Genomic DNA, 14,406 nt, shown 5'->3' with positions numbered 1-14,406 from the left:
GGTTAAGGTGACGTTCGGATGCTAACTGCAGCTGCGAATACAACGACGTTGGAACATTAATGCAGCTGCAGTTGATATCCGAACGTCACCTTTAGGTATTAAAGTAAGCAAAAAATACTGTACATATATAACGACGTTAAGGCGAACCGAATAGTTTCTGTTTTGTAGCGTTAAAAACTGGAGATACACTAGGTGACAAATATTCCGCGAGACGTGTCACTCTCACCACGAAGTCGCGTGATTTCGCTACATATCTGACGACAGCGCTCGAGTTATGTCGCTAGCGACGTCAGGCCTGACATATCTGGCGACGTCGCACAGTCTCACGACTTATGACACACACTGGTGACACGTGTCGCGCGCTGTTGCCAGACATGTCGAGTGAAGTCCGGCAACATTGCGCTACTTCGACGTCGTTGGTGACACTTGTCACAGTCGGGACATTTGTCCCCTATGTGTATCCCTGGTTTAAGCTAGAAAGCCGTAATACTGCCGTTGGACTTTGCGGTTTGAGGTTTCCAACGGACCTTAGTTCTGGACGAGTTTTTTCAGTTTCACCGAAGTTCTCGCCTCGAAGCGACGCTGTTTATTTCGAAACTGTCGCTACAAAACACAGTTTAATACGGATTTAACCGAAATTAATGAATGTCAACACAATGGGCGTTATTACGTTCGTTTTCCTTGTTTATTTAATCACGGCACGGCACGAGTATTCCGGACGTAAATATTCCGCCATTCAAATTCGAACCATTTTCAGTGTACCGTTTGTAATGTATTTCTCGTCACGTACCTTTAATGAGATAAAATTATTCAAAAAGCGCATTTTTTACGCCTTGGCATACGATAGGTACAGAGCAAGAAAGTGTACATCACAATGTACATATAGGAATCCGGACTGAGCACTTCGCCAAAACGGTATGACTGAAAGAGAAGACTGACTGAGAGATCGCATCTTGTTTCGATTAAGGGAGCAATGACGTCATTCTTTAGAGTCTTTAGACAATAATGCCCACATTAAAAAAAGTCAATTTATGACGATACTAGAAATATTACTAGTGCGAGTGAGACGCAGTCCTCTATTTTGATCCTCGTTTTCGAATTGTTTTCTCTAGTCTCCCATGATCAACTGTCTTACTTGACGGTAAGGGTTAATTTTGATTGGCAAAAAAAGAGCAGCGGTTCTATTTTTTTTTATGTACGGATACAGACCTTAACACGATGTTATCGTATTTTGACAGTATTGCGTATTTTTTGATTACCACTGTAGATGTTATGAGTGAGGAATGACACGAACGAAACGAATCGGTAGGCAAATGTTATTTTGTAGATAACTAAGATAATTCTACAATGTTTTATGAAAACTGGAGAATTCTATGTTAATTTCACCCTCAAACTCATTTCAATATTTTAATATGTAGGTACCTACCTAACTTGTCAAATTAAACTTTAGGAACAAATCAAATTCAATGTTTTATTGAATTTTTTAAGTTTTGCCTTTAATTTTTTAACTAGACACAATGAAATATCATAATTTAAAGAAAAGTGGCCAAGCCCTCCAGTGGTAGAGGCCGGATATAAACCGCGGAAAAAAGCTAACAGATGTAGTGCGTACCACATGCTATTTCAGTCAGTCTCGGTACAAAAAGTAGTGAGGTGGACTGAAGTAGCATGACAAATACGAATGTTTCCGAGCAAATACGATGGAAAACAATTATGCACAACAACCTACGTGGTGATCCTTATCCTTATCATTGAAATTGAGGCTCAGCACAACTGCCTTAAAGAAATGAGGCTAATTCAGAAATTTTGTTTCAGGAATCGCATCGAGAGGACCGCGTCGAAGCGATGGCGGGGGTCGGTGCGGCGGATTATATCGGCGGCTATTTGTAAGAACACCTTTACCCTACTAGTCACTGACAGTGTTAAAACTGACATATACGCTAGCGTCTACGTAATTTACTTTCTATACATCTCGTTCGCACTAATATGCGAGTACGAGCGAGATGCGTAGAAAGTAAGGTACGTTCTCGATAGCGTTTGTGCCAGTGCCAAACTGGTGGTAGCCACACTTCAAACTAGTTCATAGGTAGTAGAGTAAGACCAAGAAAAGTCTGCAGCGATTTTGATAGCCCACGCAGTGCAAGTGTTATTTTATACGTCATAATTTTATAGATGTATGATATTTAAAATATCAGTCGCACTGCGTGGGCTATCAAAATCTCTGCAGACTTTTCTTGGCTAACTCTAGCATTTTAAATGCACGGGCTAATTGACGTCGCTTACGCTTTGGGGTTACTTACGGCGCATAGTTTTGACTTACTACTTCATACGAAGTTTATACTAGCGTTTTACCGCGCAGTATTATAACATAACGCACGGTATTATGGCGCATAATAACTTGACATAGACAATTTAACAATTAAAAAAAAACGAGTACGTCGCGATTCAGGTCCTACGAATAAACCGCTCGTAAAAAATGCCGGCGTGCACAGGCGCTAAACTCATTACCTTCGATTATTATTACTTCCTTCTGATTTATACTTCCCTGGTACTCGGATATGAGAGTTTTCATGACTTTGGTGTTTATTTTCTTAAAGACTTTCATTAATGAAATACAGCTTGGCTTAATTATTATCGACTTGTCTGATAAATTTCTCCAATTTTAATTGCCTCTTGGATCTCGGCCAGAGGTCCACAAACAAAGTTTGTCGCATTCTGCATTTTCCACTTCTATTATTGCCTTGTGAGTTATGTCCGTCGCAGCTTATTTTTTGGTTATAGTCATAACGGGTCAAAAATGTTCGGGTAAACTGGCGTTTTCTGTGGACAACACGAAAGTTAACGTTTAGGGTCAAGTTGAATAACTGGCGACATGAAGGATAACATTAGACAAAGGAAATATTCCCCAATTAGGTATATATGAACGCAGTTGACAGCATTTTAAAATTTTGAATTAGGATTTACCAGAGTAATTTTTTAACTAGCTAGATTAGAAATTAGTCAAAATTATCGCTGACTGTACTTTTCTTATCACAGGCACGTAATTTCTACTCATCGAGACAATTCTTAAAACCTAAAACACAATTAGGTTGCGTTGTTTCACCACAGACTTCCTATGGCCACCTCCTGTCTCCATCGTCAGATCAACTCGATGGTACCGTAATATTGCATTGTCACCCGATTTACAAATGTAGGCAAATTTTCAGCTCAATCAGAAATCGGGAAGTGGGTCAAACTTAGCTTTGAATCAGCAAAGCAAGTTTGTGACCTTCTTACACAAAAAGTTGTTGACCCTTACTTATTAGATAAATTTTCCTTTGCAGAAGTTCTATTCAGTGCACGATCCTTTAGTAAATCATCCATATCGCTTTTAGTCCCATGCACACAACGACGTTCCGTTCGTATCTTTCCGTTTTAGCAAAACTTCTCATAATAGTCGGGACGTTTTGTTAAAGAGCCATGTGGAGAACAGACGGGGAAAAATTATAGAAAAATGTACGGCATATATATGTAAGAAGCATTCTGTTAAAGTCTTTATTCTGTAGTAAGTACAGATTATACTATTTTAGTAGCCAGACGCAACACCACTTAATGTGCCCGAATGATCAACACAATATACATATGTAAATCTAAAATAATCATGTCTTGTACCCCAAAGTTAAGAGACCTCATTTCTTGTAATTAATAAAAACTTTTTACAAAAAAAAGCAAACCGACTTCAAAAAGGATGAAATAAAATATTATCCTTTTTGAAGTCTATGCGTTACCAACTGATATGTTAGAAGTCGGTGCCAAGCCAAATTTTGAAGCATACCATGATTTTGGTGCGATTCGATAAGGATGTACCTACGTTGGATTGCCTTACACGACGACAATGAACGTACTTTCTGTAGGTACGGTCGACGTTAAAAATATGTTTACACTTTTCGCCTTATTACAAAGGAGTAAGGTGCAAAAGTGTAAATATATCTTTGACGTCAATTGTATCTAAGAACACACCTCAGAACACACGATCAAACCTTCTTGGCGCAGTCTGTACCATGTTTGTCGGCACATTAGTGGAAATCCTTTTCTTATCACAGGCACGTAATTTCTACTCATCGAGACAATTCTAAAAACCTAAAACACAATTAGTTTGTGTTGTGTCACCACAGAGTTCCTATGGCCCCCTCCTGTCTCCATCGTCTGATCAACTCGATGGTACCGTAATATTGCATTGTCACCCGATTTACAAATGTAGGCAAATTTTTAGCTCAATCAGAAATCGGGAAGTGGGTCAAACTTAGCTTTGAATCAGCAAAGCAAGTTTGTGACCTTCTTACACAAAAAGTTTTTGACCCTTACTTATTAGATAAATGTTCCTTTGCAGAAGTTCTATTCAGTGCACGATCCTTTAGTAAATCATCCATATCGCTTTTAGTCCCATGCACACAACGACGTTCCGTTCGTATCTTTCCGTTTTAGCAAAACTTCTCATAATAGTCGGGACGTTTTGTTAAAGAGCCATGTAGACAACAAACGGGGAAAAATTATAGAAAAATTTACGGCATATATATGTAAGAGGCATTCTGTTAAAGTTTTTATTCTGTAGTAAGTACAGATTATACTATTTTAGTAGCCAGACGCAACACCACTTTATGTGCCCGAATGATCAACACAATATACATATGTAAATCTAAAATAATCATGTCTTGTACCCCAAAGTTAAGAGACCTCATTTCTTGTAATTAATAAAAACTTTTTACAAAAAAAAGCAAACCGACTTCAAAAAGGATGAAATAAAATATTATCCTTTTTGAAGTCTATGCGTTACCAACTGATATGTTTGAAGTCGGTGCCAAGCCAAATTTTGAAGCATACCATGATTTTGGTGCGATTCGATAAGGATGTACCTACGTTGGATTGCCTTACACGACGACAATGAACGTACTTTCTGTAGGTACAGTCGATGTTAAAAATATGTTTACACTTTTCGCCTTATTACAAAGGAGTAAGGTGCAAAAGTGTAAATATATCTTTGACGTCGATTGTATCTAAGAACACACCTCAGAACACACGATCAAACCTTCTTGGCGCAGTCTGTACCATGTTTGTCGGCACATTAGTGGAAATCCAATGCATTTTTTTTTCGTCGTATTATTTAAAGAGCATTTCTTACTAATGCTCGAACAGTCTATAACACGCAAGTGTGAGATTGGGACTGAGTAATTTCCCGTCCCTTATCCAGAGGACTACATTTCAAAATATAAAACAATTTAAGAAATTTACCTTCTTGCCAAATTTCACCTAAAGCGGTTCAGTTGTTTAGCCATGAAAAGGCGACAAAGAGGCAGACAAAATTACTTACACATTTGTAATATTATTAGTGCAGTTCTAATGGGATTTATAGCTATAAAGCTGATTATTTTGACTGGTATTGTTACTACTTGGCTTGGCACCGACTTCAAACATATCAGTTGGTAACGCATAGACTTCAAAAAGGATAATATTTTATTTCATCCTTTTTGAAGTCGGTTTGCTTTTTTTTGTAAAAAGTTTTTATTTTTCCATTTTTAGTTTTAACGCATTGTTAAGAGCGCGACGCATGAATGAAAAACAAGATCATGTTTAACACTAAATTCGTGTACCTATTACTTTAATAAATATGTATGTAATCAGGAATTTTCTCGAGTCCGTCTGGGAAATTATAATTCCTGTCACTACTACACTAAATCCATCCTCCGCCCCGCCACTGGCCCAATCCCTCAACGCCCCGATCACTAAACCTCACAGCGCATCAACCCCTGATCCAGGAACCCCTCGACCCTGAACCAGGAATTGTCTCGAGTCCGTCTGGGAAATTATAATTCCTGTCAACTAAATCCATCCGCCCGCCCCGCCACTGACCCAATCCCTCAGCCCCCCGATCACTCAACCTCACAGCACATCAACCCCTGATCCAGGAACCCCTCGATCCTGAACCAGCAACCCTTCAACCGCCATTCCCCGACCCGTTAATCTCTGACCCCTTAACTCCTAACCCTAACCCCCGATCAGTAGCCTTACCAGCTTACCACGAGTTTGACATTGATATATTCGCTAGCATGTGTGTAACTTTCTTCCCATGCATCTCGCTCGTACTAACCTTAGTGTGAGCGAGATGCATAAAAAGTTACATTTAGATGCATAAGACGTTAGCGAATATGTCAATGTCAAACTCGTGGTAAGGCTACAGTTGCAGTACATCAAATTGGTGGTTTTCGGAAGCAAATGCTCGAGTTACTTTAGAAAACCCCGAAATCACTTAACACGTGCCTTTAAAAATTGAGGAGTTCCTCAATTCCTCATGGATTCCATCATCAGACCAGAACCAAAAATAATACGGAAACACCTTGGAGGTAACTTCTTCCAAACAAAAAAAGAATTACTCAAATCGGATCACAGGTGCCAGAGTAATCGCTAAACATACTTACATTTAAAGAAATCATCATCATTATCATCAAAATAATCATCATCATCAGGTCTATTTCATCAAATTAGTGGTTTTCGAGAGAAAATGCTCGAGTTGCTTAAGAAAACGCCCAAAACACCATGCATGTGCCTTTAAAAATTGAGGAGTTCCCTCAATTCCTCATGGATCCCATCATCAGAACAGAACCAAATTAAAATGGGACCAACTCGGAGGTAGCTCCTTTCAAACAAAAAAAGAATTACTCAAATCGGACTACGGATGTCGGAGTAATCGGTGAACGTACATAGAAAAAAAAAAAAAAAAAAATAGCCACAACCGAATGCAGAACCTCCTCCTTCTATGAAATTGAAGTCGGTTAAAAATAAAAATCTCCTAATTTATTGTGTCTCCTAAGTCTTACCTTGTGGGCACTCTACCGAGGGAGTGACTACGACTTAGATCAAAATTTTTATTTATAAGGTTTTAGTGTTTTTATTATGTTATCTTATTAAACAAAGAAAGGTCTCCTAAGTTGAAGTCACACACACAACAACATGTCATGACGGGAGATTTCGGATTGAGAGTTCTTATTTTGCACTTTATAAGAGCTAGCGAAGCGCGCACCAAACGTTGGGTTTCGCCCGACATTTTATCATGAGGGGCGCCTAATAGTATTTAAGAATGCGGTTTTTGTCCCGACTGCCTGCTGTTAGGGGTGCTGCAGGCGCCCAAAATGTACGAGCGAGGATTTTTTAAATACAACCTGTATTTTTTTCAGACAATCTATCCTGCTTCACGCACGGCTGCAGCACGGGCTGGGTGTCGGGCGTGCTGGGGCGCGAAGCCCTGGCGGGCGGCGCGTGGCTGGCCGCGCTGCCGTGCCTCGTCGCGCTGCCCACCGCGCCCTTCTTCGCCTTCCTGGCCGACGCCCGCGGCAGGCGGGTGGGGGCGGGGGGCGTCGCCGCTACTTTTATTGTGAGTAATCCAGCACAGGATGAGTGTCAGGCGGGCTGGCTGTCGGCGCGTGGCTAATCGTGGTATGAGGACGGGCGCGGCCGCGGCTACTATTGTTGTATGCTTAGACTTCCTTATAAACTTCAGCCTTATTTATAAATATCAGCAAACCTCTGTTAAATTTTGTCCCTTCGTCGCTCTAATTCGTCCGGTTCCGTAGAACACGCGTCGGCGTTTATCTTACTCTATTACGTGGTATATATGTACAAATATCCTGTTTTTAATTAGGGCGTCGCTAAGTACAATTTTATTAATTCCAGTTAAGTTGGTCGCTGGCGGCGTGGTGCGGTCCCCGTGGCGTCTGGGCAGCCAGAGTAGCGGCGGGCGCAGGAGGTGCGGGGGCTTTAGCACTAGCCCCATTATACTGTGCTGAAATATCGCCGAGGACTAAAGGGTTGGCTGCTATGCCTGCTCTGTCTATCAGGTAAACTTCCAATACGATTGCTAGCGGTATACAATCCTTGCTATCTGTTGTAAAGGGTGATGGCGGGTGAATAGGGTGTATAATGGAACTAGCCCCATTATACTGTGCTGAACTATCACCGAGGACTAAAAGGTTTGCGGCAATGCCGGCTCTGGCTATTACGTCGATACTTGCGTAGCATATTAGCCCTCCTAATACTAACAAGCTCACGCTCAGAGCATGTGTTCGAATTACTTTAAAAATTACCCAAATAATTGCAGGTGTGTTTATAATATGTGAAGAGTAACCAGGATTTTTGGAGGATAAATTCTGACCCGATGACAATGGCACCATTTGGGAAGTATTAGGACCTTTTCTAACAAAAAATCCCAATTTTTCCAACCTGAAGACTTCAAGAATTCTACTTTTAATTTCAGCTGCGGTATCCTCTTCGCTTTCGTGGCAGGCGGTATACTGTCAGCGCATGCTCTCTCTCTGTCTATGGCTGCGCCTCCAACGGTACTCCTACTGTCACTGGTGTGGCTACCAGAGACGCCTTCTTTTCTCATCAGCGTCGGACGGATGCAGGTATTTATCTTCCTACATTTTGTATTCAGCGTTATAAACAGTTTCAAACTTATATGGATATTTCTGCCCATGATTTCGCCCGCGTACTACCTTATTAACTTTGAGCTTTGTATTTAACCATAAAAGCAAAAGTTTTATTTCATACAGATACTGCGAATAAAAGCCTGTAGTTTACATATACAATTATACATGTAAAGAAGACGCATCAATCAATTCAATTCTAATTTTATTTCAGCAGGTCAATTACCATCTTCTTGAGTAGAGCAGAACGTGTGTTCTATCAGAATAAATTTGGATGTGGATATTTCAAATTCCTATAAATTTTATATCGTATCTCACCGTCGTAAGGTGATTTTAATACACTTGTTAGTGTTATCACCGTAGTTTTTCTAACGCTAACCATGTCCACGGGTCCCTAACTCCCTTTCCAAGTTCGTGCCAGCCAACACGTTATCCACGTGGTGATCTGAATGATCGGTTTACGGCAACGACTCATAAAATGAGCGTTTTAAGCGCCGACATTGATCGGTTTGATCGTAAACGAGAATGCAATGTCAACGCTCTGTAGTTTAGGGCACAAAAAACTAAAACAGACAATACGTGGAGTTTTGTGAAGGCTAAACGTGACTACTTGTAATATAAGGCTACATAATCGACTTTACTTCTGCTGTTGTATAAGTTGAACCTACATGATTTCAGAAAACGCATTGGTATTTGACTTTGCTGCAAAAAAATAGCTACTTGGTCCGTTAAAAGATTCGTCTAAATGTGATAAAGTTTGGGTTTATATTTTAGATAAAATACAGTCGGTAAAAAATTAATGGACTAAATCTGGATTGTTGCCATAAACTAAATATAAAAAGATGAGACCATTTACATTCGATTCATTCATTCAGAGTATGTTTTCGAAACATATCTACACGTTTTCCTAAGGATCACATAATATGTGTTCTACGCGTTAGAGTTAGTTACTAATCGCTTCAACTAGTCTTTGTGATCTAAAACACAAGTCGGATCACACTCAATAGCAGAACTAACAAAGCTAAATAAAGGATGACTCACGTTAGACTGGGCCGTGTCCGGGCCGGAGCTTCCGGCGCTTTCTTTTCTATGACATGGCAGGCGATCACGTACGCCATAGGAAACGACACGCCGGAAGCTCCGGCCCGGACACGGCCCAGTCTAACGTGAGTCATCCTTAATGTAAAGACACCTTTAGTGTTGAGGGCACACCTAGCACTTAGGAACATCCTATTGGCGACTACGCCTGTATGCTCAAGACAACGGTTTCTGAATAAGATTAACGTCTTGTTCCATACTTCCAGGACGCAGCCAGAGTAATCTGCTGGCTAGACGGCTCCGACTTCCGCGAAGACCTAACGGATGCCATCGAGCAGCAGGAAGTCATGATCAGAACGGAGCCAAGCCGTCGAGAGTCCGAGGCACTACAGCCCATGCTCAGACGCAGCCGGAGCGAGGGCACTAGCGAGGGCAAGGAGCAGTCCGTGTGTCGGGATCTATGTGAGTGTGTGTCTGTACTTCTGTGAGAAACTGACGGAAGAGCAAGAAGTCATGGTGGAAACGAATTTCCATCTGACCTTCCAACCCAGAAGGGAAACTAGGCCTTATTGATGTTAATCTGGTTTTCTCACGATGTTTTCCTGCACTGATAAGCGACTGATAAGTATCAAATGATATATAGTAGGTACACGAGTTCCGAAAAACTCATTGGTAAGACCAAATGTTTCAACCTGCGACCTCCGGATTGAAAATCTCATCATGCTCTTCCCGACAGGCCACAAGCGCTTTTTATCCATGAAATTGCGTCAAAATATTTTCTATAATGTTAACATCCAGAGAAAAATAGGAACTACGTACGTTTGTATGTAAAAGCGACCACATGTCGTCATCCCCTTACCTCTTAACTTTGATAATTTCCAGTCCGCCATCGCCGCTCCCGACGCGCGCTGATCTCCTGCTGTCTCCTACTGGCAGCCGCGGCTGGCAGCGGCGCGGGCGCAGTCAACAGCTTTGCAGCAGCCGTGCTCACTCACTCCGGGCACTCGCTGCCAGCGCTGAACCTTACTGCTTATAACTTTACTGTGTATAACGGGTAAGAGAATGTCTAGGATCACTATCTATGTTTGCTAACCTTTGCTAAGAACCATCTACTACCAGCGGCTTCGTAACCTCAAAATCCTTCTAAATAAAGCCACTTAAAAAACTGTGCACCTAAGTGGCACGAGAGCGACGTCCGAGAAAGGCGAACCTTTAACATAGAATTTCCTGTTAAAGTAAAATAATAATGTCTGCTGTTTGCCGTGGAAGCATATGGTATCTCACGGATACCACGTCGCTAAGATGGGACTTTATCACAAGACCCCAAATTTGCCCCATTTCAACAAAATCATTTTGATGGCACTGGTTTTTGGAGGTTTTTTTTGTAGTGTTGTATGAGACATATAATCTAACTCAATTAAACTTTGCAAGCAAAGTATAAATCTGTAAAACACGAAGTTGAAAACGGGATTTAAATTTTCCAGGACAGTGTCCCGTGGATGGAGACAGACGTCAGAAACGGGGTCCGTGCTCTGTGGCACGGCGCTTGTCCTTGGAGCCGCAGTCGCCACGGTGACCGTTGATAAGGTTGGACGGAAGGTACAGTGCGCAATGCTATCAGAAACTACTAGAAGCAGTGCGTGAGATATCTGGATGCATAACAGCCGGAACACCCATTGTAAAACTCATTTAGTTGACTCAGAGTTAGTTGGCTAACACTGGGATGCGCAAGTGGCCCTTAGTTGTTTACCATATTCTAGCGCTATAAATTCCATATTCAAGTTGGTTTTCTACTAAGTTTGCGTTAGTCAGTAATATCGTTATTATGTTCATAATCAATCATAATCATTTCTTCGCCGCAAGCCATGGTATTACAGATGTTTTAAGTTTAATTGAGAACAAGAATGAAAAACTTCTACGTATATATCTGAAGAATGTTAATAATTTAAAACTATTGGCTTTTGATATAAACTCTAATATTTCAGGTGCTACTTCTAATATCCTGCGTCGGCATAGCATTTTGCCTCGCCATCCTCGGCCTCTACTGCGACCCTCGCGCTCACATGTACTCCTGGTACCCGCACCGACTGTGGCCTTATCGAAAACCTATAGTCAAAGAAAAAACACACAGCAACTATACAAACGAATATATGGCTAAAGATGCCTTAAGAAATATAACTGATTCAATGCCATTTCATTATTTAGGAAATGAAAGTATAGCAGAAATAAGTCTACAAACAGCAGAAAATGAAGTTAATAATAGCGTAGAAGAAACATCATCGGTGAAAATAGACCCAAACCCAATGGAGAAGATTGTTGAAGATTCTATATGGCCACCAGTGATACTCCTGTCAATGGTTTTGTTCCTGTACAACATTGGTTTGGGATCCGTGCCTTACGTTTTGATCTCGGAATTATTTTCAATCAATGTAAGTATGACGTCTATATTCCTATAGCAGTCTTCGTTTTGCCCGCCATCGATTTTTATGTCTTCATTACCACCTACATTAAGAACTTTCCAGTTGTTTGTTTTTTATTCAATAATTATACAAATCTCATTATCAATGCAGACTTCGTCAATATTAATCAAGGAAAAAAAAGTCGAGAAAATGCATAGTACAGTCAACAACAGAGCTATGAATACAGGCAAAGTGCCAAAAATATGTATACACGACCTTAATGTACAGGCAATAAAGTACTGTATACATATTTTTGACACTTTGCCTGTATTCATAGCTCTGTTGTTGACTGTACAAAACAAACTATAAATCCACAAGTTTCGCCAACTACTTACACTAATAAGTTCCTGTTTAATTTGGATTACAATCTTAAGTTAAGCATTTGTTTTTCTTTGTCCGTCCCTGCTTCTATTATCTGGGATCGGGTCTCCACACACTTCGGCGCCAGGCCTGTTGATCCCCGGCTAAGCAATTTTTTTAACAAAAATATCAAAGACTTTAATACTCTTTTGTTTTACTTTACCAGGTACGCAGCGTCGCATCAAGCTTGCTCATATCCTGGATGTGGCTCAGCAGCTTCTTCACTCTTCGCTACTTCGGTTCTCTCGCCCTTACCCTCGGTCTCCACGGCACCTACTACATCGGTGCTTTTATCACACTCCTTGTCTCTTGGTTCATCTACTTCATGTTGCCTGAAACAAAAGGGATGAATCAAAAGCAAATTGATGATCTGTTGAATGGACCACTCCTGGTTCATAAAAAAAGGAAACGCAAGGCGAATGAGACTTGATCTTCGGATTTGACCGAGAGTCGAGTTTCGGTGTTTTAAAAGCAGAAGATATCATTGAATATTAAATCTAAACGTCAAGTGTGTTGGATACATTTGGATAAATATGGCTAAAGAGGAATTTCAGTCAGACATCACACCAAACAAGCTATTGTATTTCGCATATCAGAATTGGACAATTAAGTATTTCCTAAGAAAATCGTTTCTGTATCTATCACTATACCTATAAATAGGTTCTGTAAGATATTAATGTTTAAGAGTAACAATAATCCGCACAATTCAAATGATTTAGGTATCAAGATAAAAGGCAAAATTAGAAATAGTTTAATATGTAATAAATACACTGAGAATCCCTTTTGATGAACTTGAAAAAATTACCGGATAAATAGGGAATTTGGAAGGCATGGAAAATATTTTAAAAGGAAAATATTTTGATCAGATAATGAACTAGAAAATTATGTTTTAGATGACGGAAGAAAGAGACATCTGAATAAGTTTCTCCGAAAGGATTCCTGGTCCAAAGTCTTAACTAATCTTAGCAACGTCACACATTATACTGATAGAAATATTAGAAAATTCATTTTCTCTATATTTTATTGTATTTGGGGTTCCTGAAGTTCCAAGGGTTTAGGAGTTTTGTTCGTAATTTAATTAATCATTTACATTAATACAATTATAAATATTCTCCGTCTAGTCTTTGAAATTGACACGATTTTTTCTTCATAACTGATAACGAATGGATAATCCTCAGGATGTTGACATCTTTAAAAAGGTCATTGTACACAATTAAAACTAGTATACGCGTATTGAGTACCTATTAAGTATTAAAAATGAAAATATTTGTCTATGTGATTGCTTTGCTGAGACTAGTTAAGATAAACTTTAGTCAATAATAAACTGAAACAGATTTCATATACTCTACTAAAGAAAAGGTGACCAAAATAGCACTTTAAACTTTCGCGTTTTGTACACATAATTAATGTCATTACCGGGTCTGAAATAACGAAATTTAATCACGTTAGACCCGTTAATGACATTAATTATGTAAAAAGTGACAAAGCCCTGCATTGGCCGCGGCCAGTATATTTTCTTTAGTATAAAATGACATCTATTTCAGTGTGTAATTGAAGTAGTGTGACTACTTAAAAACACAAATCAAAATATTTAATAAAAATTATTTTGTTTGTTGCCTAGTTTTTTAATAAAGATGTTTACTATTTAGGATACTATACCAAATTAGTAGATACCGAAGGATAGATAATCGGGAGCCAAATTTTAATAATATTAATTTAGATGTGATCGTTGTATATTTTTTAATGGAAATAACGCTTTCGGTGTTTAATATTGTTAAGTAGATAGACATTTAAAATGTACAGAATAATGAATGTGTTTAAATTTACAGATGCACGGCTGAAGATTAAGCAAATAAAATGACAATAATAATTAAGTGCATTCTCTCAGTTTGAGAAGCCTCCACCTCACTGTCATGTCATACCTACTATCGTATTTTCTATAGTATAGAAAATCGCTTATTTACTTTTACTAATGCTTACTAGTCTACATACCGGGTGTGGCCTGTAACATGAGCAAATAATTAAAACATAGATTGTACCCCTCAAACGGTGACACTTTTGTTCAACAACTTTTAAAAATTATGAAGTATTTA

General features: G+C 39.6%; 1 protein-coding gene across 1 annotated transcript; it reads left to right on the top strand.

Moving 5' to 3' along the window:
* Positions 1-1,749: 1,749 nt before the first annotated feature.
* Positions 1,750-13,489, top strand: LOC134800588 (facilitated trehalose transporter Tret1-like). The gene is made up of 9 exons (XM_063773078.1): positions 1,750-1,886; positions 7,209-7,405; positions 7,705-7,868; positions 8,285-8,435; positions 9,761-9,956; positions 10,377-10,548; positions 10,979-11,093; positions 11,480-11,923; positions 12,480-13,489. Exons 1-9 carry the CDS (start codon positions 1,787-1,789, stop codon positions 12,741-12,743), a joined length of 1,803 nt encoding a protein of 600 aa, XP_063629148.1. The 5' UTR covers positions 1,750-1,786; the 3' UTR covers positions 12,744-13,489.
* Positions 13,490-14,406: the final 917 nt, after the last annotated feature.

The sequence above is a fragment of the Cydia splendana genome, chromosome 20, assembly GCF_910591565.1.
Source record: "Cydia splendana chromosome 20, ilCydSple1.2, whole genome shotgun sequence".
Classification (NCBI taxonomy): Eukaryota; Metazoa; Arthropoda; class Insecta; order Lepidoptera; family Tortricidae; genus Cydia; species Cydia splendana.
This window is presented reverse-complemented; position numbering and strand designations above follow the sequence as displayed.

What these genes read in the sequence shown, in the direction of transcription:
- LOC134800588 (XM_063773078.1), top strand. Translation starts at nt 1,787, where the DNA reads ATGAGGCTAATTCAGAAATTTTGTTTCAGGAATCGCATCGAGAGGACC. An exon ending in GCGTCGCCGCTACTTTTATT is followed by an intron (nt 7,406 to 7,704) that starts GTGAGTAATCCA and finishes TATTAATTCCAG; the next exon opens with TTAAGTTGGTCGCTGGCGGC. An exon ending in GTCCGTGTGTCGGGATCTAT is followed by an intron (nt 9,957 to 10,376) that starts GTGAGTGTGTGT and finishes GATAATTTCCAG; the next exon opens with TCCGCCATCGCCGCTCCCGA.